This window comes from Nanorana parkeri, unplaced genomic scaffold (assembly GCF_000935625.1).
Source record: "Nanorana parkeri isolate BGI_ZX_2015 unplaced genomic scaffold, ASM93562v1 scaffold284, whole genome shotgun sequence".
Classification (NCBI taxonomy): Eukaryota; Metazoa; Chordata; class Amphibia; order Anura; family Dicroglossidae; genus Nanorana; species Nanorana parkeri.
In genome coordinates, this window is record NW_017306552.1 from 763,808 (window position 1) to 790,605 (window position 26,798).

General features: G+C 42.6%; 2 protein-coding genes across 2 annotated transcripts in view; both read right to left on the reverse strand.

The window, feature by feature from the left end:
* LOC108787800 (interferon-induced GTP-binding protein Mx-like) overlaps positions 1-10,140 on the reverse strand; it is a 29,420-nt gene extending 19,280 nt beyond the window's left edge. Inside the window, exons 1-5 of the mRNA XM_018557445.1 lie at positions 9,990-10,140; positions 7,302-7,466; positions 6,757-6,818; positions 4,972-5,167; positions 1,567-1,704 (exon numbers count right to left, since the gene is read on the reverse strand). Coding sequence (XP_018412947.1) covers positions 1,567-1,704; positions 4,972-5,167; positions 6,757-6,818; positions 7,302-7,466; positions 9,990-10,140 — 712 coding nt within the window. The remainder of the gene's footprint in view (positions 1-1,566; positions 1,705-4,971; positions 5,168-6,756; positions 6,819-7,301; positions 7,467-9,989) is intronic.
* Positions 10,141-18,657: 8,517 nt separating this feature from the next.
* The window catches only part of COQ2 (coenzyme Q2, polyprenyltransferase), a 23,012-nt gene continuing 14,871 nt past the window's right edge, over positions 18,658-26,798 (reverse strand). Inside the window, exons 5-7 of the mRNA XM_018557460.1 lie at positions 24,471-24,604; positions 21,451-21,639; positions 18,658-18,926 (exon numbers count right to left, since the gene is read on the reverse strand). Coding sequence (XP_018412962.1) covers positions 18,768-18,926; positions 21,451-21,639; positions 24,471-24,604 — 482 coding nt within the window. The 3' untranslated portion in view covers positions 18,658-18,767. The remainder of the gene's footprint in view (positions 18,927-21,450; positions 21,640-24,470; positions 24,605-26,798) is intronic.

Consider the following 26,798-nt stretch of genomic DNA (forward strand, 5'->3'; position numbering starts at 1 on the left):
GCGTCTCTTCCAGGTGCGCATGTCATGAAAACAGCTGATTCGGATGACTCGGCCCCACTGGAAGTGACACAGTGGAGAAAATGTATAGGATCGAGAAAAATTATAGAACACTGACTTTGACACTGTCCGGCCCCTCCCACTAACCTCCCACAGCTCACAGCCCAGAAGCATGGACAGCCAGTTCCCCGGCAATTCATCTTAGTGAATTGGCCCACTATTTGAAAAATAATGTGGAGAAAAAATTTCTGTGACACAAGAATGTCTATGCAGGTGGGGCATGTGGGAGGGACTTGTATATGGGCGGAGCACAAGGGGGCCCCATAATCTTGTATTGCCCGGGGGCCCCATGTGTTGTCAGTCCGCCCCTGGCACCAAGGCTTAAGTTAGTGGAGTTAAAGATGATAGGTACAGCTTTTTTTTTACAAAAATGTTGCATGTCAGGAATGTCTTCATGCTGGACGATGTACAGACTTTGCACCTTTTATAATTAATACTAAATGAATGTTTAATTTTCATACCAAACTAGGAGATTAAACTGCATACAACTAGAAATACTGCAGAACTCACAGAGTTATCTGCCAACTACAGAGAAACAAAGTTATCAGCGGCTAGCTGACCACTTAGCTCAGTGACATATTAAGCTGACGAAGTTGCCCCTCAAAATTTGGAAGGCAACTTGATCTGAGCAGCACATAACCAACTCCCAACTTTTGTGATGGTGAAGTCATTGTTGGTTATGTCATCATCATCGCTGACCCTTAAATTTGGCAGCCTGCAGTGTCTGTGGGCTACGAGACTCTGCTGAGGATTGGACTGGAACCAAGCTAAGACTGTTATTTTGTAACCCATCTTCTGTAACCAAGATAAAGGAGAACTATTAATGAAAATCACTCATCCTCATAATTCGAGCCGACGTGTGACAATGAAACTGTCACACGTCGGTTCTATAGATCGGGAAGTGAGCGTACACATACCGTCGCTCGCTCACTTCTCGATCATCTCCCTGCAGTGAGCCGTGACTGTCACTCACGGCTCCTTGCAGGGATTCCCCCCTCCGTGCTCCGATCCTCCAGCACTGACTGGCGGAACGGACGGGGGAGGGGGCTGGTACAGCTGGCTCTACCTCTAGATAGGCAGAGCCAGCTGTCAATCACGCAGCTGGGTGGATCTCAACAGTAATGTCGGGATCCGTCCCGGCTGCGGCGGTCTCAGTGTACTGCAAGCTGTAGCTCGCAATATACTGAGCTTTGGATAAGAAAAAAAAGAAAATATATACTGAGCTTTGGGACACAGGAGGACGCTAGTTTATGTCCTCCCGTGACCCTTAGGAGAACTATGGGGAAAAACACTGACCCCATAGTTCTCTTTTAAGTAGACATTTTACTTTTTATTCTTTTAAACTGGATGCAGCCAGTACAATATCAAGAGCCTTAAATGTAACCTGTGTCAGGTAGTTGTATTATTATTATATCAGCATAGTCAGGCTATTTATAAACCCTGTTATGACATTAAATTAAGTGATGGTTGTCATAAAATGACATCTATACAGCCACATAGAGAACTTACCCTTCCTGACTTCATCCTCCACGGCGGCTGGGCTTTTAAGGTCTATGACAATAGTTTCATAGCTTATTTTGCCAGACCACTCCAGACCACTGGCAGACTTTTTTAATTTGAGTTCCAATGGACAACGTGTGACGATACCTGCACAGAGTGAGAATAAATTACTATCATTAAGTTTTTCGGCATCATATCATTTAATTTGTAATTTAAAGCCCAAACTGAACTGTCAGAATAAAGCAGCTAAATATATTCCAGGTGCATGAAAACTAAACGTCTGCAAAGTCTTGTACTTTAATTTGTTTAAAAAGCAGCCACAGCCAGAGAAGAAAAGCCTGCTGGCATGCTGCAGAGAAGGACCTTGCTCTCTACGTGGAAGCAGCGATCTCTTTGCAGAGATCCAAGATACTCCTTGTATATTACACCCCTTTCACACTGGCCGATCAGGAGAGGATCCGTCAACAGATCCTCTTCTGATCAGAGCGGCACATATCAGATGTCACCGCTGTGACATCCGTGTCTGTACAGTAAAAACTGAAAGTGCCGGACCCCATGCAAGCCTATGGGAAATCTGATGTAAACGGGCATGTGTTAGTTTACACCAGATTACTTCCGATCAATGATTCGTCTGTTTTACCGGACCGAGCCGAAACTAACTGGGTGTAAACGGATGCTCGTCCATTTAAACCCGGCTGCCCATAGACTTCCAATCGGGTTCGCTTGAAAAACTGACAGGTGGACCCGTAACTTTAATCTATGAGAGCCTCCATTTTGGAACATATGTACAGTTGTGCTCATAAGTTTACATACCCTGGCAGAATTTATGATTTCCTGGCCATTTTTCAGAAAATATGAATGATAACACGAAAACCTTTCTGTCACTCATGGGTAGTGTTTGGCTGAAGCCATTTATTATCAATCAACTGGGTTTACTCTTTTCCAATCATAATGACAACAGAAACGACCCAAATGACCCTGATCAAAAGTTTACATACCCCAGTTCTTAATACGGTGTGTTGCCCCCTGTAACATCAATGACAGCTTGAAGTCTTTTGTGGTAGGTGTGGATGAGGCTCTTTATCTTCTCAGATGGTAAAGCTGCCAATTCTTTATGGCACAAAGCATCCAGGTCCTGTAAATTCTTGGGCTGTCTTGCATGAACTGCACGTTTGAGATCTCCCCAGAGTAGCTCAATGATATTGAGGTCAGGAGACTGAGATGGCCACTCCAGAACCTTCACTTTATTCTGCTGTAGCCAATGACAGGTCGACTTGGCCCTGTGTTTAGGATCACTGTCATGTTGGAATGTCCAAGTACGTCCCATGCGCAGCTTCCAGGCTGATGCATGCAAATTGTCCTCCAGTATCTTTTGATAACATACTGCATTCATCGTGCCATCAATTCTGACCAACTTTCCTGTGCCTTTGTAGCTCACACATCCCCAAAACATCAGCGATCCAGCTCCGTGTTTCACAGTAGGAATGGTGTACTTTTCATCATAGGCCTTGTTGACTCCTCTCCAAATGTAGCGTTTATGGTTGTGGCCGAAAAGCTCAATTTTGGTCTCATCACTCCAAATGACTTTGTGCCAGAAGGTTTGAGGCTTGTCTCTGTGCCGTTTGGCGTATTGTAAGCGGGATACTTTGTAGCATTTGCGTAGTAATGGCTTTCTTCTAGCGACTCGATCATCTTTCTTCAAGTGCCTCCTTATTGTGCATCTTGCAACAGCCACACCACATGTTTTCAGAGTGTCCTGTATTTCACCTGAAGTTATTTGTGGGTTTTTCTTTGCATCCCGAACAATTTTCCTGGCAGTTGTGGCTGACAGTTTAGTTGGTCTACCTGACCGTGGTTTGGTTTCAACAGAACCCCTCATGTTCCACTTCTTGATTAGAGTTTGAACACTGCTGATTGGCATTCTCAATTCCTTGGATATCTTTTTATATCCCTTTCCTGTTCTATACAGTTCAACTACCTTTTCCAGCAGGTCCTTTGACAATTATTTTGCTTTCCCCATGACTCAGAATCCAGACAGGTCAGTGCAGCACTGGATGAAGGATGCAAGGGTCTGTCAGGAGGCCAGAAACTCATTGGCCTTTTATACACACACACTGATTACATGCAAACAGATCACAGGTGAGGATGGTTCCCTTTAATAGCAATTCACACCCCTTTGTGTCAACCTGTGTGCATGTTATCAGGCCAAAATCACCAGGGTGTGTAAACTTTTGATCAGGGTCATTTGGGTAGTTTCTGTTGTCATTATGTTGTCATTTGCTTTTGTACTTTATAAGTCAGCCCCTCAGCGTCATAAACATGTGGAATAAATAAATCAGTGTGTTATCCTCATTCTACCCATGAACCAACAGAACCTTTCCTTCTTTTGCCTAATATGTCGTCATGATGATAAAAGAGTAGGGTGACAAAGGTACAGCATGACTCCCACTGGTCTGAGAGTGTAGTCTTTCTATTTCTTAAATATGCATATATTATATTAAAATTAGGGCACCACAAATATTGGGCAAGTCCAGTTGTTATTAGCCACAAAAAGGTCATGAAAGTATCTAACACATTTTGGGGGCTCAGCAGTTCCCCTTCATCAGGGCTCCTTGTGAAGAATGAGTTTGTATGGCTACTGGGCCAGGGTGGATTGCATGGAGAGAATGCTAAATGTGCAAACTAAGCGCTCGTTCAGGTCGCAGGTCTAACATCTTGTTATGCAAGTTGCACAGTAGAGCCTTCTTAGAACAGACGGTATTCACATGTCATTCATATGCACTGCACTGATGATTGCTAACACATCTGAAACAACTGTATGAAATATAGAATATTTGGCTTTAATAATTCATAGCTGATATGGTGATCACATGATCAGGAACCCCTTTGATGGGGTGCCAATCATTAGTGGGCACCTGAACCATCAATGACAGCCAGGTTTAAGATCCACCAGTTGCATGAAGTGTCAGCTGTTCCCTACGGAAGGACGTTTATTAATGTAACCCCAGCATGGGGGAGGGTCATGCTGAGGGAAGTGATATACAGACTGTGGCAGGAATTAGTTGCTGATCTGAAACAAGTATGCACCCAGTTAATCTGAAATCTCATTCTGAATACTTATGCGTCAGTCAGTGACTTTCCTAGGCAATGAAGGCTGGAGTGCCCTGGGACCTGCAATTTAAAAACACAAGGCTCCCACCCACATATTTCTACAATGAACCATTTTCATTTTTCATTGACCCTGAGGAAACTTACAGCTAAATGTCTCTACACACTTTTGGGTCACAACACACTTTGGGACAATTTGATTTGATGACAATCAACATGCCACATTGCTTTTGGATAGTGGGAGGAAACTAAGGCCAATATGGCATGACAAACCAATTCAATATAACATATGCAAGAATGACCTACCGCTGCCTCTGGGGAGACACACTCCAGACAAAGCCTCCAATACAGAACTTTTCCCAGAGCTCTGATCACCAATGACCGCGATCGCTGGTAAGGCCAGGTCCTTCTCCACCCCCAGCGCCCGCAGTGAATCAATGAGGTCAATACAGGGACGGATACGATTTTCATACTGCTGACTCAGAACATTTTCTGGTTGTACCTTAAGAATATGAAAATAGAAAGATGTTTGCTTAATTATGTGTGATTTCAAAATTTATTTTTTTACTATTTATGTATTTAATAGTGATTTCTTTTCAGACTGCCTCCAAAACAGCTTACATTCTAAAGTCCTGTCCCCATTTATGCACAGAAAAACCTATAACCCATTTAATATCCATACCTCATAGACACACAAACCCATGGCCATTGTTAGTATTCTTACCCATAACTGGTATACACATAACTGTGTATAACTACACAAAGGACTAGGTATTCACCGAAATTACATTTTTAGACTGAAACCGAAATGTCAAAATTTGTCAGGCTGAAACTGAATCCGAAAATTAAATTGTTTTCTAATCTTTTTAAAATGTTAAAATAATTTTTTTATTATTTCATTTTTATGTTTTTTAGTTTACTGTTAGGGGCTTTGGGAAAATATACCCTGATACTTCCCTTTTGATATAGAAAAAGAGATTGAGGACACAGAGTCCTGAATCTCTTTTTCTGCAGCCTGTGTTATGATGAACAGGAAGCCGCTATACCAAGCTGCTCCTGTCCATTCATAAACTGAGCAAATAGTTACTATGCCCACAATCAATGATGCAGAGCACTTCCTATTCATTCAGAATTGGGGACACAGTCACTTTGTCCTTGGTTATTTACAAACATCAGTGGGATCAGAACTGATCCCACTGATGTTTGAGCAGTACATGGAAGGATCAGCAAATATTTCACATATTTACTGATCCTCCCTGCTCTCCATCCTGTGTCTAGTGTCTCTGGATACTGATAGTATTCAGAAGGGTGCAATACCTCTGTGCAGCCACTAGGTGCCGCTGTGCCCGCTGCTCAGCGGCTCCTCTTTCTGCTCTTAACTGAATGGCAGCTCCCAGGATCCGCCTCGGAGAGTGAAGTGGCAGGATGAAGCGGGACAGGCGAGGGCAGAGTACAGCTTCTCTCCTCCACGCTGGGTGCCAGCTGCTGGATCAGCTCTATGTCCCCTGTGATCCCCACTGCCTCTGCCGACACAGGCAGGGAAGAGCAGCAGAGGGGACATAGACCGAAGCTTGCAGCCGATGCCCAGCGGGGAGGAGAGAAACTGGGGATGTACCGCATTTTCGCCCATTTTTGTACTATCCGCATTTTGCCCATAGTAACATTTTAAGCTGAATTTACGGTGCATCCCTACTTGTAACTTCCTGTGAGCTGAACTAAAACCTCAAACAATGTTATCAGCGTTCCCAGCTGAACTACAATTATAAATCCTACCATGTAATAGAAATAAGAAGGTGTTTGTAGTCAAAATCAGGATAGCACCCTAGGGTGACCCCGCTGAAATGTTTTGTTGGCCAAAATTCTGGTGCATCCCTACATAGGACCAATCTAATGTTCTTACTCTAGTTATACTAATATCCAATCTTATATCCTTAACCTAATTATACCAATCTAATGTTCTTACCCCATTTTTTGCCCAATTACACACTGGGGCAGGTGGTAAATATTACAATTCTGTATATAAAAATCATAACTTAAAAATTATCCATAGCAATAAATAGATGTAAATTAAAAAAAATGAGGCTTACTTACAATGGTATCACAATTGTGCTCCAAGGGTGTTGCTGAAGCCTCAGGGAAACCACCAGAGAGATCTGAAATGAATTAATCATGGGAAATGTTTTGTATTTTCAGTAAATCTCATATCTGTTATCATTTGATCATTAAACACTTTTGAGCATGTATATAAAAATAATTCTTTATCACCCCCTAGAAGATTTGTGTTAATTTCATTTTTGCTAGAAAATTAAAAAGTCAGCCAATTGAAAGTTTATGGCTGGGTGTTTCTCACAATTGTGCCAGCACTAACACCGGCGATCACCTGTGCGTCACTGCTAGTGATCGATACACCTGCAGTTGCATGTAGCACTGAGCGATGGCACAAATATGGAGCACTGTGCTACCATTAGAGGATAATTGCTACTACATGCTACACTCCATTGCTCCCTATATGTAGAAGTCTCTAGTGATTCATTGCAGGGTGATTATGGACGATGATTGTTCTAGCTTTAAAAAAAAAGAAGCACTCATGTGCACCTGGACTTGCCTTCTTCCCTCTAACCTTACCTACCCCACACCCCCCTCCTTGAGCTGATGGTTGCGGTTCTGCTTTTTGTTTATATCCTTCACTCTCCTGGCCATTACAACCCCACAGACCTCTATGGGTCCGTCTCTGATTGTCTCATGGACATATATGGGGCCGTAATGTGGAGGTCCGCCCAGGACAGTGAAGACTTGCAGCGCTGGTGAACACAAACAGCAGAAACATGCTCTTGTCTGATTGAGGCAAGTACACATCTATGGAGTGGGGGGGGGGTTGGGTACCCCCTACAATCCTATGCTCTATCTTCAAGTGACATGTGACCTTGCGAATGGAAAAACTCTCAACAAAGGAAGCTTTTGGATTCTACCTATCTTCTGCAGAGCTTCCTGTATTGTCTCCATGATCAGATCCTGGGTGGTTTTTTTTTAGGAACAGTGATAGTTGGTGATACTTCTGAGCTTTGTGTTGCTTGATTTGCTGACTTGCAGCTATAAGGATTAATGGAGGCTGTTGATTGGTTGAAGTGTTAAAGGTAAATGCAAATGATTTGCCAGGAGCCTAAAGAAGCAAAGAGAAAAAAAAACATTGTTACAAGACTTTTACTTTTACCTTGCTAAGGGTGAACAATGAATGTTTTGCTGCTCATAAATGGCGCTGTAGCATTAATAAAAAAGAGAGCCTGTCACATATACCAAGTGACTTATTCAAGTTGAACCCGGACACAAGAAAAAATTATTTAAATACTGTATATTCCTCAATAGTCACAAAGGATATCAATCTACTTTGTGTGCACCAAATGCTCAGTAAACCCAGATATTACCATACAGCACATCATCACTGTGTTGTACTTAGCCGATGCAGAAAGCAGAGCTGTCGGAGGCTCCCAACAGGCCCCACCCACTACAGGCTGCCTGCAGAAAACAGGACAAGACCAGTCCTGCACAAGAAGAGAGAGCAGCAGTGACCGGTCTTTATTACAGGAAGCTCCTGCACAGAGGCAACATTTTGCACTGGATTACTGCACAGATCTGGAAGAAATACACAAAGTTTACCAAGATTCAAGTATGAATACACAACTCTTGTATTTAGACAGCTTTAAAGCCCATCTCTAGCCAAAACTTTTTGTTTTTGTTTGCAAAAAGTGGGTAAGGGTGATTGGAACGGCTGTCAGATTTTTTGCGCGATCTGTGATTCCTTACTCACTTCCTGCCCCAGAGACAGTGGTCACCAATACAAGTGGAGAGAAAATATCCTTGTGGGGACACATGAATATTAACCTTGCATTATACTCATTACTATCTCCACTGTAGAATCAAATTGTTACTATGTTACAGGCGCCGCTATGATCCTCACATTCCAAAAATTCTTGCTGCATTGGATGCGGGTCAGGTCCCCCCCCATCTAGTTTACAACTAATAAAGAAATCTCCCAGTACAGTACAGGCAGGGTTAATTAGGTTAAATGTGACTAACTTTTATGTTAAAGTGACACTAAACTCAGGAGTTGAATCTTAAAAATGTATTCAAGTATTAACAAAAATTTATCTAATTTATGTATCACTCGGCTTTAGATCCTCAAATCCTCTCTGAATTGGTGCTGACACTGTCCTTCCTTCTGGAGGGGGGCTACTCTTGTTCCCCATGGTCCCTGTGTGTGTTGTAAAGTAGTCACTGCTCCAAGCTCGCTCCTGTGATGGACTCAGCACAAATCTCAATATAAATGAGTAAACTAAACATGAGATTGTAGTCCATCACAGGAGCAAGCTTGGGGTGGTGACTACTTTACAACACACACAGGGATCATGGGGAACAAAAGTAGCCCCCCTCCAGAAGGAAGGACAGTGTCAGCACCAATTCAGAGATGATTTGAGGATCTACAGCTACAGAGTGATACACAAATTTAGTGTCACTTTAACCCTTTCGCTGCCGTTTACGTCATTGGGCCCATTTAAACAGACAACCGCCGGCTTTAGCCGCCAGGACTCTGTTTACAATTGTAAAGCCGACTGTCGTATAATGTTTGGGGGGTTTGATATGATCTTCAGGCCTAAAATGTGGATAATAACAAGTGTGCAAAAAGTTAAAAAAATCCCTTAACTGCGAAAGGGTTAAACACAACTTTAACATTGCATTATAGTGGAAAGCTAAGTAAGGTTCTTTGACAAGACTAAATGTAAGAAGCGATTTTTTTATATTTGTTTAAAGTTATGCTAGGTGAATGACAACATGTAACACATATAAAGTAGGTGTTATCCCAAATTGGCTGCAAAAGAGCAAATTCACTTTAAGTGTAGAAGAGATTGAATTCACGCCGAGTACTAGAAGAGTTCTGATATTTGCTGAATAAAGACGGCCATGTCTGAGCTCCAATCATCTCACAATCCCTTTTTTCCCTTTCAATCCCCCTCTATTCTCCTCTGTGTATGAGAGATGTGTACTCACCACTGTGCACAGCCCGAGGACCAGGAGACAGAATGACCAGGCGTTTCCTCCTCTGCTTTTATTGTAGGGATTTCCCAGGCTGCTCCTCCTCTTCTGCAGAATAGAAAGTAAACCTGTTTCCTCTTCTGCTGAATGGAAACTGAAACAGTATTACTTCTGGTGGTTTCCTGAAATGTATACCTGGTGAATCTGTGTAACCCCTTCACTGCCATATCTCTGGCAGTCTCATGTAACCCCTTCACTGCCACACATCTGGAGGTCCCATGTAACCTATTCATTACCACACATCTGGAGGTCCAGTGTAACCTCTTCACTGCCACACATCTGGAGGTCCCGTGTAACTCCTTCACTGCCACACATCTGGAGGCCCCGTGTAACTCCTTCACTGCCACACATCTGGAGGTCCTGTGTAACCCCTTCACTGCCACACATCTGGAGGTCCAATGTATTCTATTCACTGCCACACATCTGGAGGTCCAGTGTAACCCCTTCACTGCCACACATCTGGAGGTCCCGTGTAACCCCTTTACTGCCACACATCTGGAGGTCCCGTGTAACCTCTTCACTGCCACACATCTGGAGGTCCCGTGTAACTCCTTCACTGCCACACATCTGGAGGTCCCGCGAAACTCCTTCACTGCCAATCATCTGGAGGTCCTGTCTAACCCCTTCACTGCCACACATCTGGAGGTCCCATGTATCCTATTTACTGCCACACATCTGGAGGTCCCGTGCAACCCCTTCACTGCCACACATCTGGAGGTCCCGTGTAACCCCTTCACTGCCACACATCTGGAGGTCCCATGTAACCTATTCATTACCACACATCTGGAGGTCCCATGTAACTTATTCATTACCACACATCTGGAGGTCCCATGTATTCTATTCACTACCACACATCTGGAGGGCCCATGTAACCTATTCATTACCACACATCTGGAGGTTTCATGTAACCTATTCACTGCCACACATCTGGAGGTCCCATGTAACCCCTTCACTACCACACATCTGGAGGTCCCATGTAACCCCTTCACTACCACACATCTGGAGGGCCCATGTAACCCTTATATTCAAGAAGGAGCATAGGCTGCACCGCTTTGAATCTGAGGTCTGACAGTGTTGGCCCCAAAATGCTATGTGGATGCTCCTTCAAAGCCATGGGCAACATGACCCAGGGCTGTGCAGAATCCCCCCCACATAACAGTAATGTGTAGATCTGCAACACCTCGTGGCTGGCTATACCCATGGCGGTCTTTCAATCCAAGGCTTTGTGGACAAAAGTCGACAAAGACACAGTTTGATAAGTTTGGTGTGAGGACCTCATTTAGCCTGAACCCTGCTGACTACTTTTGGGTTGAATCTTAATCCAAATAGCATTCAACACCATTCAGTGTTCAACATCAGTACCTGACTTCACAATTGCTCTCTTGAATCTACCACAGACACATCCTAAGATCTTGTGGAAAGCCCTCCCAAGAGGGGCACCTAAAAAAAAAAATTAAAATGGAATCCTCCCACCTGCGGCTTATGAAGAATCCATTGATAGTTTTTTTTAGGGGGTGGGCTAGCATACATTAATCCATTGTTCCACAGTCTCCCCAGTTCTGACTGTGACAACCAGAACACAATAGTGACATAAGGATCGGCGCATGGAACCACAGAATGCTGTGGGGGACGCCGGCATCTGACACTTTGGAAAGTGTTTAATGTGAAGATTGTTCAAACAGTTGGAACTCATAAACAAAGCAAAGATCGGAGGCACAGAAGGCAAGGCAGGTGAGTATAAATGGTCTTTTGTAGTCGCTGTGTGTTTTTAGAATATGACCAAGTCTTTTACAATGTTAAAGATATTATATTTTCATTGGGTATTCAGATTGGAGAACTTTTTAAAATATTTTCAATTTGTGGTCCAGTGTGCACATTCATGTGTGCCTATTTCCAGCCAGTAGATGGAGCTCTGGGACCCTTTTGCCATGTTTATCAACTATCAGGCTAGTCTTAAAGAACTCCAGGTTTTAGAAACATTAACCCTTGCAATGGGGCCGCCCCGCGCTGCAAAGTTTAACTACTCGTTTAGGTCTAGGAGCGAAAATAAAGAAGAAATACCCCATCCTCTGTCCCACCTGGCTGCTAGAGCGATCCCCACAGCCTCATCTCCCCTGGGCTCTGGCGCTTTATGGACCTGTGACATCATCACATTTACTACAGGTCTATTAAACTTGAGTGAAGATGCTGAGGGACGTACTGCAGCCGGATCGGAGGAAAAGAGAGAGGTCACTGCCAAAGGTCTGAGAATTGGGTGAGTATTTCTTCTTTATTTTCGCTCCTAGACCTAAACGAGCAGTTAACACCTGCGGTGGGGCGACCCGGTACTGCAAGGGTTAACTGCTCATTTTTCTAAAACCTGGAGTTCTTCTTTAGCCATGCATCAACCTCCCCAATCTACAACACTCCACCAAGGCCTCCTCTGGTCACACAATAGGGAGCATCAGGTACCCACCACTGGAGCACACCCCAGCTCCACCGCACAACAGGAAACAAGTTGGGGCGCACAGTCGCACACCAATGACATCAGTGGATTAAAAAGAACTATATGCAGGAAATACAAGTGTTGTACAATCCCGCCTTACATCCACCCTACTGACGCATTTCACTCTCGTCTAAAGCTGGCCATACACCTATAGATTATCTGCAGATTTTCTATGGTCAGATGGAAAAAGTGCAACAGATTCCTCCATCTACGCCAAACTGTGCGGATGGAGGAATCATCCACTGGGCCAAGCTTCAGTATCTTGCTAGTCGGCCCCGCTGACTCTGAAAACACCTGAACAATGCCTGCAGCCAATCAGATTGTTCAGATATTTTGACAGCCAGCGGGGCCGACTAGCAAGATTCTGAAGCTGGGCCCAGTGGGAGATTCCTTCATCCACACAGTTTAGTGTAGATGGAGGAATCTGTGGCACTTTTTCCATCTGACCATAGAACATCTGCAGATAATCTATAGGTGTATGGCCAGCTTTACTTGCAGAGCTAATGTGAATTTTTGCAGGTCTGTTTTACAGAACTCAACAGCTGATGCTCAACTTACACACACAGCTGAATTAAGTCAAACTGACCCTTCTCCCTCCCCTGCTGTGTAGACCTTTTCAGTTAAAAACAGATTGCATTTGAAAGTAGATAGCTTCAGATAGCATGCATGTGTTAATTATGAAAAACCTAAGTATACCATTGCCAGGTATTCATTATTTCCTCGGCTGGGACAAACTGCAATGTCAGATTTTTAAAGAAATGTATCTATTTATTACTGATAACCCACATTTTCTCTTTCTGTAATAGTATTGTATCAAAGTCAAATCTGACAGTAAAATCTGACATTGCAGTTTGTCCCAGCCGATGATTAACCCTTGAGCTGCCTTCATCTGTAAGACAGTTCGCACATTTCTTTTGTTGTACTGTTAAACTGGTTACAGGCGGGGTTGACAAATCAGTGTAAAAAGGGCTACACACAAGAGCTTGACATCTCCAGGAGCGAAACAAACCCAGTATCACATATGTACTTACCTCTTGATCCCAGGATCAGTTCTTCCAGTTTCTACCCCAGACGTTAAAACAGAGAAACACAGCTGACAATTACTGATCAAAAATTACACTTAGTGTTTTTTTTAAATCGAACTATACGAAAACAGAAAAGATGGCTTACACTTTAAGTACCGAAATAGATGAAGAAATTAAGGAGGCATTCAGAAGAGATGGGACACAACCACAAGGACTAGAAAATGAGATAAGAGAAAAATTTAGATTACATAAAAAATTAATTCTAAAACACCTGAATAGAAAATGGGATGTTATGTCCCTTGAGTCATATGTACAAGCGAACATAATACCAAGAGGTCTAAGAAATAGGATCATACCAGCAGACCACCTACAAAACACGAGATTTATGGATAAATGGAAAGAACACTGTCTACAACACGGATTAACAACAATGAAACTGATAGTAGAAGAAGAGAAGATCCAGATGCAAGACCTCGAGATACAGATAGAAGATAGTGCAAGAGCCCTGGAACATCTAAAAGAAAATGAAACATTTAAAAAGCTGAACGACATGCTACGGAAGGAAGTGGAAAAAATACAGAGAAACTTAAGACAATCTAAAGAAGCAAAATTCCAAAGAGATGTAGCAGACATAAACATCGAGATACAGATAGAAGATAGTGCAAGAGCCCAGGAACATCTAAAAGAAAATGAAACATTTAAAAAGCTGAACGACATGCTACGGAAGGAAGTGGAAAAAATACAGAGAAACTTAAGACAATCTAAAGAAGCAAAATTCCAAAGAGATGTAGCAGACTGGGAGAGGGGGGATCAGTTTGACCTCACTCAAATTAGAGGAAGAAGTTTTCAAAGAAGAAAAGCACGGAACAGTAGAAGTAGAGACAGAGAAGTAAGAGGTCTATCCACAAGTGAGAGTGAAAGCGATATACCAACCAAATCGGTCAGTTTTTTAGAAATGAGAGAAGATGGACCACATACCAAAATAAAAAACACAGGAAAAATAGACGACCTAGAAAGAGAAGACATAATACATCCAGGCAGAGGCATCCAAAACAAAACCATAATGAAGACAAGAAGTCGCCGCTATTAACCCCATACCACCCACAGGGAAACGAAGAAACAAAAAACGTCATAAATCTAACCGATTTTCCCTTGAATCAACATCACATCAACCTCCTGAAAAGAGGATTATCCTTCGCACCCGTGGATGGCATGGACGAGTTCACCATTTTCAAAGATCTAAATCTCTTCCTAAGAAACGGTCTACCTACGGTACATCCATGAAAACAAAATAGACTCCTCAAAATGGAACACCAAGACCACACAAGAAATTAATGAAATAGATGTCCAAGCCCTGAAATACCTAGAGGCACTACTAGAAGAGAATTTGGAAATTACCAACCAAGAAGAGGAGGAACAAAACGACAAACGAATAACCCCCTTCAAAAAAAGATCTAAAACAATACCCAATGTATCTAACAATAAACATCTAGCACTCTTTAAGGAACTAGTACACAACGAAATAAAACAGATTGATTGGTCAACAAGGAGCAAAGATAATCTAACAAAAGCAGAAAGACAAGCCCTGAAAGAACTCAAAACAGCACCAGGAATAGTGATCAAAAGCAGCGACAAAGGAGGCAACGTGGTCCTACTCCCAGAAACGATGTATATAACCGAAGTCAAACGACTCCTGAATGATACACATACGTATACCAAACTAAAAGACTCCCCCTTCAAAAAACTCAGCATGGACTTCAACTTCAAAATTAACCTAGCTTCCGAGGCAGCTCTTCTAACCACAAAAGAAGCACGCTTTCTACATATAGAACGATTCAACACTCCTACATTCTACATAATTCCTAAAATTCATAAGAATTCCAACAATCCACCAGGGAGACCGATAGTCTCAGCCATGGGGGGACCCCTAGAAAATCTGGGGAAATACCTGGACTTCATGTTAAAGGACATGCTACTCCAGTTACCGTCATATATCCGAGACACAAAAGATGTCCTGAAAAGGTTATCAGAATTAACAATAAGTGAAGACAACCTACTGGTGGGAATTGATGTGGAATCTCTGTATACCTCAATACCACACAAATGGGGCCTAAAAGCTGTGGACTTTTTCCTGCAACAATTCTACCCAGAAATGGCAAGACAGAACGAGTTCCTGTTGGAACTGTTAGAATTTGCCCTGGAAAATAACTTCTTTGAATTTTCAAACATCTTCTATAAACAAATAAGAGGCACAGCCATGGGAGCCCCATGGGCACCATCATATGCTTGCCTGCATCTGGGCCTCTGGGAACTAGAAGAGGTTTACCAACATCCACTTTATGTGGACATGCAACAATGTGGCTCAGATATATAGATGACGTGATACTACTGTGGAGGGGAGGTGAGAACCTCCTGGAGGTGTTCCTGGTAGAACTTAACAAGAATTAAAGAAATCTAAAATTCACCCACACCTTCAGCAATAAACAACTCTCCTTTCTCGACTTATCTATTGAGATAGAGGATGGCCAAATAATTACCAAGACATTTTGCAAAAAAACAGCAGCAAATACTTTATTACATGCCTCAAGCCACCACCCACCACCCACCACCGCTAATACGAGGGATCCCAACGGGTCAATTTCTAAGGATCAAAAGGAACTGTTCTAAAACAACAGACTATTCCAATGAAACTAAAGCCCTGTATGAAAGATTTAGGGAACGAGGGTATCCACACAGAACCCTTAGAACAAGCAAAACAAAAATAAAGGAAAAAACAAGAACAGAACTATTGAAAGATAAACCAAAAGAAGATAATACAAATAAAAACTAATCATTATTTCCTCCAGACATCACAGTCCCGCACCCGCCTTACAATGTCTTCATCGGCTTTTTTCTTCAGAAGGACAAAGCCATCTTTGTTTAGACCACCATCTATGATCACCCTCTACTTTCGGGACTGAGATGACACAGTCATGTAAATACTGGTGCCTGTGCAGTTCTTGGTTGTTTTTACAAATATCTGACACAGATCAGCCCATGCTGCAGCCTGGCAGCTGGCAACTTGCTACAAAATTACAATGCTGCCACCGGAGGATCACTGGGGTAAAAGAGCCTGAGGAAGTGCTTCCTCCTACCTGCACCAGATTGATGGCATTGTGTCAGCCTCGGCAAAGCCACTTAGCTGGATCTCAAAGACAAATGTCAGTTATGAGACGTGGAGCGGTTTTGAAAAATGATACTGCTGCTGTATATTCTGTCACATCGAGAATTTATTCATACCTGTAAAGTTACTGAAAAGATCACTTTAAAGCAAACAGCTTATTGTGTGCTTTGTCCTTGGAAAACACACAATGCTTTAGAAATGTCTTTAAAACGCCCCAAAAAACAATTCTGTGTCATGGTTAAACCCCGGTATTAGATTTGTATTTGTATACAACCCCCCTTCATTGATTCTGAACATAGATGCATCATGTACGCTGCACAGGTAAGTATATTTATCATTTATGCTGAATTATAACCTGAGAATGAAATATGACAACAAATGGCCTGGCATCACACACACACACACACACTTGTTAAGCTTGGGATCCTGGAACTGGGAGATTTCAAAGTGATTCAGCAGTGACCAGCACACGATGATTGCACAGGTGTGCACAGCCCTGAAAGGATGCTGACTAGGTGAATTAGCTCCTGCTGGGTAGAGGAACAGACAGTGTTCGGGAGTCAGGAGGACTCCACCCAGGAGTCAGAGTGGAGCCAGGTGGCTGTGTGTGCTGGAGGCACCTGGGAGACAGCCAAGGAGGCCCGAGGTGCCCATACAACTTGCAATCATCGGGCGAAAATTTTAGTACAGCGGCCCCATCCTGCCCCGACCATCGCACAGTTCAATTAACCGTCTTTAGCAGTGATCACCTGGACAAATTTCATTAATCGACTGCACAGATTTTCGTTTGCGCATGAGCAGTGTTAATCGTACAAATTTTGACGTACGGAAACGCCACTAACCTTGCGAAAATCGTACGATTCGAGCAAAGTTTTCTAACCTGCTGGAAAGACAAAAGTCGATTGATTGTACAGTATTTGCGGTTGTACACTGCCCATCAACCTTACGAATATCGGACAAAAGAGCAATCGCAAACTAAATTCGACCGATATTCGTAAGGTGTATGGGCACCTTCAGAGAGCCATTGACACAGGAGGGATGTGTGGAGGAGCCACGTGAGAGGTGTGGAAAGCTGCTATAGGGTAGAGCGTACCTCTGAGGAGTCTTGCTGATGAAAAACCCTTCCTGGGGATCCTGGGACTAAGACACATGGAGTACATATTTGCCCACCTTAAGTCGGTGAGATTCTGTCATATTGGCCATTGCTGAAGGACAAGCAAATCTTATGTTGTTGAGGTTGCTGAAGAAATAAAAGACTGTCCTTTTTATGTTAAAATGGCTTAGAGACTGGTCATTAAGCGCTCACCATTTGTGCTAACTTCCCCAAATATCACAAAATAAAATATATATATATCATTTTTTTTTTTATGAATCATCTTTGCTCTGCTGCCTCCTTACTGGTTCCCCCTGGTAACCTAGATGACACTGCAAAGTCCTGTAATGACATGGAGATGAGCAGGAGGAAATGGCGAGTGCAGCGAATGATCCAGGAAGTAGACAGACATTTTGTGTACTTTTAAACACATGCAATAGGCACGCCCTTTCATGTTTCCCTGCATTCAAAAAGCATATCATTTACCTAAACACGTATTTGTTGCACATAGCAGCGATATATGGGCACAGTGTGCCCGTTGCTTCTGTTTTATATGTATGCTTTACTGAAGGTGAGAACATTTGCCAAGAGAGTCCAAAGGGAGTGCTCAGTTGTTTAGGCTGTAGGGAAATAAGAGCCCAAACTGCAGTGTGGTAAATGCAGACACGTTATCTTACTTTGTACTGGGGCAGCCATTCACTTGAATGAGCTGCCTTATGCACCATAACTTACAGCAGCGTATTGTAATGCAGGTACACTGGGGAACCATTCAGAATGAACAGCACCACAGCGAACTAACGTGTGTTGCAGTAAAGCATGCACTATTGCAGTGTGACCTGGCTTCAATAACTTCTGAGATGCTGAACTGGAACAAGCATGCCAGGAAAAGACAGAGGTTCTAATCTGCATAATTAGTCCAAGGCAGTGACTCCAAGTGCTGAATTCACTAAATGAGAACAGCCAGGGAACCAGTATTCGCAGACGATGAGGTCAACAATGGCATTTGCCATTCCTTCCTTTTATAAGTGCTCTATAAAGGAGAAGTATTGGGAGAGTAAAATGTATTGTTCCTAATACTTAGAGCCGGCACGGGACACTGCAGCAGTCACACATCGGCTCTATGCAGAAGAACATATACAATATACAAACATGTGATGTAAAGTCACACGGGGTGATCAGTGCTTCTGGATTCCAGCTGGGAAAGATCAGTCCTGTGAGGTGCTCATACCCTGGCCAGACATGCTTCCATCATGAGCTGTGATTGGATACATCTTTGATTTCACTGGTGTCTCTTCTTTTCCACAGGTTTCCAAACACAATGCCAAAGAAAAGTAAAAATCCCACGTTGCGATTGGCACTAAACTTTTTCCAGCAGTCCTCTGCATTGTTTATGTCTAAAGTATAAATCTGTTAAAGGACAAGAGGAACAAAATATAAAAGTTGTCACATCTGCACCTATGAAATTAATTTATAGTACTTCACGGAAATCATCTTACTAGTTGAGCCCAGGAGAAGAGTGCTGAAGTCCATAATGGGTGACCAATCAAAGCATAGAGCACACTTATAGAAGATACCTTCATGCAAGTGGTCATGCAACATACGTCGTCCTGTTACCTTGCTATGTATTGATCATGAGGTATATATGTCAAACCAAAAAATGATTCTGCTTCCCACATTTTAAAATACCTTTATGTTAAAAAAAGTTCTACAACATTCACCAAAAAATCCTCTACAAACTGTGAGTGTAATCTAAAAATAATCAATTGCTGTGCAAAATATATATTATATACACACACATACATACAGTGAGGAAAATAATGATTTGATCCCGTACAGATTTTGTAAGTTTGCCCACTTAAAAGAAATGAAAGGTCTATCATTTTTATCATACACATGATACAACTGTTATAAATTGAGTTGCAGTTCAGTGAGTAAAATAAGTATCTCTACCAACCAACAATAATTCTGGCTCCCACAGACTGGCTATGTGATACATAGATTAGTCCTGACAACTCGTTATGTATATAAAAGACACCTGTCCACAGAATCTCTTTCTTCCATTCAAACCTCACCACCATGGGCAAGACCAAAGAGCTACAGACCTGCACAAGGCTGGAATGGGCTACAAGACTATCAGCAAGAAGGTTGGTGAGAAGGAAACAACTGTTGGGGCTATTATTCGCAAATGGAAGGAATACAAAATAACCATCTCTCGCCCTCGGTCTGGAGCTCCATGCAAGATTTCGCCTCATGGGGTAAGGATATTCATGAGAAAAGTGAGGGATCAGCCCAGAACTACACGGGAGGAGCCTGTGAATGATCTCAAGGCAGTGGGGACCACAGTCACCAAGCAAACCATTGGTAACACAATACACCGCCATGGCTTGAGATCCTGCAGCGCCAGCAAGGTCCCCCTCCTCAAGAAGGCACATGTACAGGCCCGTTTGAAGTTTGCCAATGAACATCTAAATGATTTAGAGAAAGATTGGGAGAAAGTGCTGCGGTCAGATGAGACCAAAATTGAGGTCTTTGGCACTAACTCGACTCGCCGTGTTTGGAGGAAGAAAAATGCTGACTATGTCCCTAAGAACACCATCCCTACAGTCAAGCACTTAGGTGGAAACATTATGCTTTGGGGCTGTTTCTCTGCTAAAGGTATAGGCCGACTTTGCCTCATTGAGGGGCCAATGGACAGGGACATGTATAGTAAAATCTTGGATGAGAACCTCCTTCAGTGTTCTGGCTGAGGGAAGATGGGTCGTGGATGGGTCTTTCAGCATGACAATGACCCAAAACATACCACCAAGGCAACAAAGCAGTGGCTCAAGAAGAAGCACATTAATGTCATGGAGTGGTCTAGCCAGACTCCAGACCTTAATCCTATAGAAAATTTATGGAGGGAGCTGAAACTTCGAGTTGCCAAGTGACAGCCAAGAACCCTTAAGGATTTAGAGAAGATCTGTAAAGAAGAGTGGACCAAAATCCTTCCTGAGATGTGTGCAAACCTGGTAACCAACCACAAGAAATGTCTTACCTCTGTGCTTGCCAACAAGGGGTTCTCCACCAAGTAATAAGTCATGTTTTGCTTGGGGATCAAATACTTATTTTACTCACTGAACTGCAACTCAATTTATAACATTTGTATCATGTGTTTTTTCTGGATTTTTGGTTGATATTCTGTCTCTATCATTTAAAATACACCTATGATAAATATTATAGACCTTTAATTTCTTTGTATGGTGGGCAAACTTACAAAATCTGCAGGGGATCAAATCATTATTTTCCTCACTATATATATATATATTTTGCAGAGCAATTGATTATTTTTAGATTTCACTCACAGTTTGTAGAGGATTCATTGGTGAATGTTTTGGATTCCCCGTTGTAATTGGTAGATGGGGAGCAAGGGGAAAATTAGGGGAAGATAGCACTGTGCACTTTGGTTATATTGTTTGACCGTTAGATTATAGGTCTTTTGGTATTTCACTGCAGCTGTTAAGTATTGTGCTAGGAAGGGGTGGTATCCATATGCGCGAATACTTCTTTTTCCATATAAATTTTTATTTAAGGTAAAAGGCAATAACATGACAATTTATCATAGTACAAAGTCATGGCACTTCAATATACATAACATCATTTTCGGTACTGGTTGGAACCTGGAATTCAAAACTCTCAGCCGCAGAGGATTTACATGCGGGGGATAACAGTCCGAGAAGCCTGATGGCATACAGCCTGGGCATCCTGATGGCATATAGATATAGGAAATCTGTAGAGGGGCTGCAGGAGATGTGAATTGCACGGAGAGCAGTTATTCCAGGGACCGACATACATTATGACTGAAGTGTGAAAGATGGCATGTCGTGGAAATGATTTAGGAAAGCAGTGAGAGGTGGGGAAGAAGCGAATACTTTTTTTAAGTGAAAAAAGTTACCTGATGAGCAAGATGTCCCCCAATGAGTGCAACGGCGGCATAATATGGAAACGTTTGCTCGCAGTTTAGTCCTGTCAGTGTAAGTCCTGCAAGCATCGCTGCACTAAATCCACTTAGCCAGGGCTTCGTCTGCTCATTGAATCGCAATGCTGTTGACTTTACCCCTACAACGACATCGTCTTTTTTATCCTGAAAAAAACACAGTGGAGTTTGCTTTTCAATGTAAAGCATAGCTAAGATTAAGAACAAAATTGTCATATACTGTATCCCACCAATCCTTAGATGTGGTGGTTGCATTCGTTTTCTTTGCATCAGGCTTTCCTTTTCTTTACCTGGTAAACCTGCCAGTAACAAACTTCCTGTCCCCGGGTGACAACACAATGCATCTATGGAGAAGCAGCGGTGTCAACTCAAATAACATATAACCTAGGCGCACCATTGCCTAGGTTATATGTTATTTATTTAATCTTTGGGGTGAGGTGCCCTTTACCTGTGGCCTTCTTTTTGGGAGCCAGGGAGTTGCTATACATATACTACACCTCAGAATAGTATTACAACCTCTATTCTCTCCTCCATAATGTTCGGGGAAGGTGCTCGGTAGTCCACAGAGGGAACTAGGAATGATAACTGATAACAGCTAGCATGAATACAGGAAGTTATCAGCTCACAAGATTTCTAGAAGGATCAACCAATATTTTTTTTACATTTATTGAATATAACAAACATTCTTTTAAATGATGTGTATATAGGATTTCTAAACCAGAGAACAAAAATGTCATATATTGCGGTCTACCAGTCCTTAGATGTGATGGCTGTGTCATGTTTCCAGCTGCGAGCTGAACTGAAAGCATAAACAACTTTCTCTTTCTTCTGTAAACTATTAATCTCCCTAACCCCCCTTGTAAAGGAGATGGACAAAGGAAGGCATGCTTGTAGTCTAGCCTGTGTGACAACTATAGCTCTCTATATACAGTAAATACAATGGAGGAGCGATTTGTCACGGCAGGATCATCATGTGAAAAAGAAAAAGAAAGCCTGACAACAGAAAACTAATGCAGGCACCTCTTCTGATGGCTTGTAAACCACAATATAATACATTTCTAGTTTCAAGTTTAGATTTGCTTTGTCACTGTCAGGGTTTACATACATTTTAAAGCATATAATACACTGCTGTTATACACATATGAGAACCATGTCACCTGCCAAAGGATTTGGAATTCTGTGCAGCTGTTCTTGTGACCGGGCACCCTGCCGGAGTGGTTAGGGCGCACTGCAATGGTGTTTTTTTTTCCTGCTTAATCCCCAGAGTTCAGCTTTAACCCCTTCACTGCCAAGGCTTTTTTTGCGGGGGTTTTTTGCACAGGTTGTAATACACATTTTAGGCCTGAAAATTACTTAAAAGAGAACTATGGGGTCAGTTCTTTTCCCCACAGTCTCTCTTAATAAACTAGCGTCCTCCCGTGACCCAAAGCTCAGTAAATCACAAGCTACAGCTCGCGCTATACTCAGACCTGCCGCAGCCGGGACGGATCCTGACATTACTGTCGAGATCCACCCAGCTGCGTGAGTGACAGCTGGCTCTGCCTATCTAAACTAGTACTTAAGTTTCCTGTCCGTTCCTCCAGTCAGCAGTGGAGGATCAGAGCGGGGAATCGCTCCGATCCTCCACCTTATAGTTCTGCTTTAAACTCCCCGGAGAGTTATATATTTCCCGAAAGCACACACTCTGTAAAATATAATGGCAGCCGTTTTTACATCACATAATATTAGCGCAATTCTTTATCAAACCCCAAATTTCTGTAAAAATGACACTTAAAAGAAAAACCAGTACACGTACCTTTTTATCAGCAGTCAGCCTTCCACCCAGCAGCAGGCTCTCATATAGCAGAAAGTGTGAGACCACGTCACCTCACATAGGCCTGAGCACAGCTGACTAATTAGTGAGGTCTAGTTAAGTAGGATGATGTGGACCTAGGAATGAAGGCCTTATACCACGCAAAGCTCTACAAAGCCTCTGTGCTCCAAGGCTCAGAGAAGAATGTATTAAAGCGGACCTTTACCCCTTTGACTAAAAATGACATTAGCATGCAGCTCTGCATGCTGACATGAAATTATCTTACATTCATTAGATAAACATATTTTACTTACAATTTCTTTTTTTTACCCTTCCTGCTCCACTTTGTCACAAATGATGTAATTGTGCCAAAGCGTACATCCTGGGAAGGTTACATCAGCAGAGCATTGCTGGGAAATCTCATCTGTAATCTCAGGAGATCTCGGGGAAAGGCATTTTCCTCCCCTGAGATGATGTGCATGGTCACATGTCATAGTCACATGTGCCAAAAATCCAGGAAGTAAGGGGAGATCTAGTAACATGGCCACCGTCAGAAGACTGGGGGAAGAAGAGTGAAATAAGGAATGCAAAAATACAAAGCCGGCAACTATCTAGAAGTATGTGTTTGTAGATTGTCATTACTAAACATTTCTAAAAGTGGCCTTGTTGTTATTTTGAGGATATGGGTAAAGTTCCTCTTTAAGTTAATTTTAGTGCACAAAAACACAAAATAATACTTTTTTTTATAAAATATAAAAAAGATGAGGTTATGCCAAGGAAATAGATACCCAACATGCCAAGTTTAAAAAAGTGTGTGTGCCCGTGAAACAGCAACAAAATACGGTACCCAAAAGTATCCATAGGCAACGCTTTACAAGCCGGGGTATGACAACTGAGGAACTGAAAGTTATGCAATCAGCATCACTTCCAGATCATGATGTTTGCCACTCTCTCTACCGCTGACACCAGTAATGCCGGTCCCGGGCCTGCAAGAGGGTCAGCAGAGCCCAGGTAACAAGGCAGGGGCTCTGTAATTTTCTGTACCTGAAGAGTCATTTACATAGATAAAACATGGGGAATTGAGCATGTACCGCAAATATGTACTGCACAATTTGTTTTAATTTCCCAGACATACACTTTATAGTTGTTGGAAGTGTATTCTATCAGTGACAGACATGTGAATTACCTGGTGTGCATAGATGGTGTCATAAACCAGTGTCCACAGGACTCCAGAGATATACAAGGGAAGACACACAGACCAGTCACATGACCCTTTCATAGCCGACCAGCCTAACAAGGCTCCCCAGTTGAATGTGAGCCCTGTGTATAAAAGGTAAAAAGATGAATACATTAACGTACATGCAACTAAGAAATCATCTTGTCAAAACGTCAACATGCCTCAACATGTGCAGAGGGCAGCACAATAGCTCAGTATTTGTAACCACTACACAGTACCGCAATGCACAGTAACACATGCAACGACCCATCAGGAGCACTTGCAGTTGAATTTGGGTCTTTAGGTAATGTTGAACATTAAAGTAAAATGTCTGTGAAGGTTCTTATTTATCCAGGTCATAGTATATCTGTAAAAAATAATTCTAGGCAACTGGACTTGCTGTATTGTTTTTTGAAGACGTTTCACTGGAGATCCGACCAGCTTTCTCAATTCAGAATGACTTGTACAAACATTCTCTGGGAATAAATATGGTGAATGTTGCTCCAATCCGCATAATCTGTTAGTCACAACCTGGTGTGCACTGCATAATTGGAGCTAGGAGGGGTTATTAACCAAGATGAGCAACATTTTGTATTCAGTCCAGTGCAGTGAGGAGTGCTCAGAATTGTATGTCAGTGAAACAAAACAGCAGCTACACCAGTGTATGGCACAGCATAGAAGAGCCAAACCCTCTGGTCAGGATACGGCAATATACCTATATCTAAAGGAAAAAGGTCACTTCTTTGAAGACAGTCAAGTACACATCCTAGACAGGGAGGAGGACTGGTTTAAAAGAGGTGTGAAAGTGGCCATTTATGTAAAAATGGAGAAGCCAAGCTTGAATAGAGGTGGGGGGAGGCATCTATTGTCTGCCACATACAATGCTGTTTTAAGAGATGTATGCCCCCCTCCCCCCCCCCCCACCTCTTTTCAAGCTTGGCCCTGGCTCTGGACAGGTTAATAACACCTCCTAGCTCCAATTATACAAATGCAATGAAAACCTGGTTGCGACTAACAGATTATGTGGATTGGAGCAGCATTCACCATATTTATTCCCAGATAATTTTTGTAAAAGTCATTCTGAATTGAGAAAGCTGGTTGGATGACCAGTGAAACATCCTCAAGAAAAATACAGCAAGTCCAGTTGCCTTTACTTATTTTTTACAGATATTAAAGTAAAACTTAGCCAAAATGTTTAATTTTTAGCTTTGGGTGTGTAAAGACAAAGCTGGATCCCATACTGGAACTTTGTCAACCTGGGCTGTGCCGTGATCTGAATTTCTTAGTTCCTCTTTCTAAAGTATACATTCCATACATTGCTAAGACGTTTCTAGTAAGGGGAAAGACAGTGGCACCAGCGTTATCGTACAGATTTATGGGTCGCCAGCCTCCATGCAGATTCTCAGAAGGAATAGATAAAGAATGCACTCTGGGAATGGGAACATGGACGTTCAGCTTACCTGGTCATGTTAGCTGGGAAGGGGCGAATTTCCAGCTGTGGACTACAGTCAATACCTGCAAAAGGGTTGGAGTTTTATCTCCACCTCTGTAATCCTATTTAACATGGCTGCAGCAGTATTAACTGGGTATTTACAATGCTTAATAGTTTCTTTAGTACTAAGCTGTTTTAAAGAACAACTCCGGGCACATACAATTTTTTTTTTTACCTTGCAGTGGGGCAGCCCTGCACTGCAAGAGGTAAGTGCTTGTTTTGGGCTAGCGGCTGGAATAAAGCAGAAGTACTTACCTGATCCTGGCTCCCTCTGGGCTTCTAGACCGGTCCTCGCAGCTTCTTCTCCCTTGGACCATTGACATCATCACGTCTTATGCAGGCCCATTGACATACATGAGACGTGAGAATGCCAAGGGACATTTCACAGCCAGAGTGGAGGGGGAGAGAGGTGAGAGCTGACCGCCATGGAAGTCAGGATCATGCAAGTAAAACTGCTTTATTCTAGCCCCCCAAGACAGATTGAGCACTTAAAATGACACTAAACTCAGGAATGAAACCTTAAAAATGCATTCAAGTATCTGAACTATTCATAAAAATGTATCTTATTTGTGTATCACTCGGCTGCAGATCCTCAAATCATCTCCGAATTGGTGCTGACACTGTCCTTCCTTCTGGAGGTTGACTACCTTTGTCCCCCATGGTCTCTGTGTGTGTTGTAACGTAGTCACCGCTCCAAGCTCTCTCCCATCATGGACTACAATCTCATGTTTAGTTTATTCATCTATACTGAGATTGTAGTCCATCACGGGAGTGAGCTTGGAGTGGTGACTACTTTACAACACACA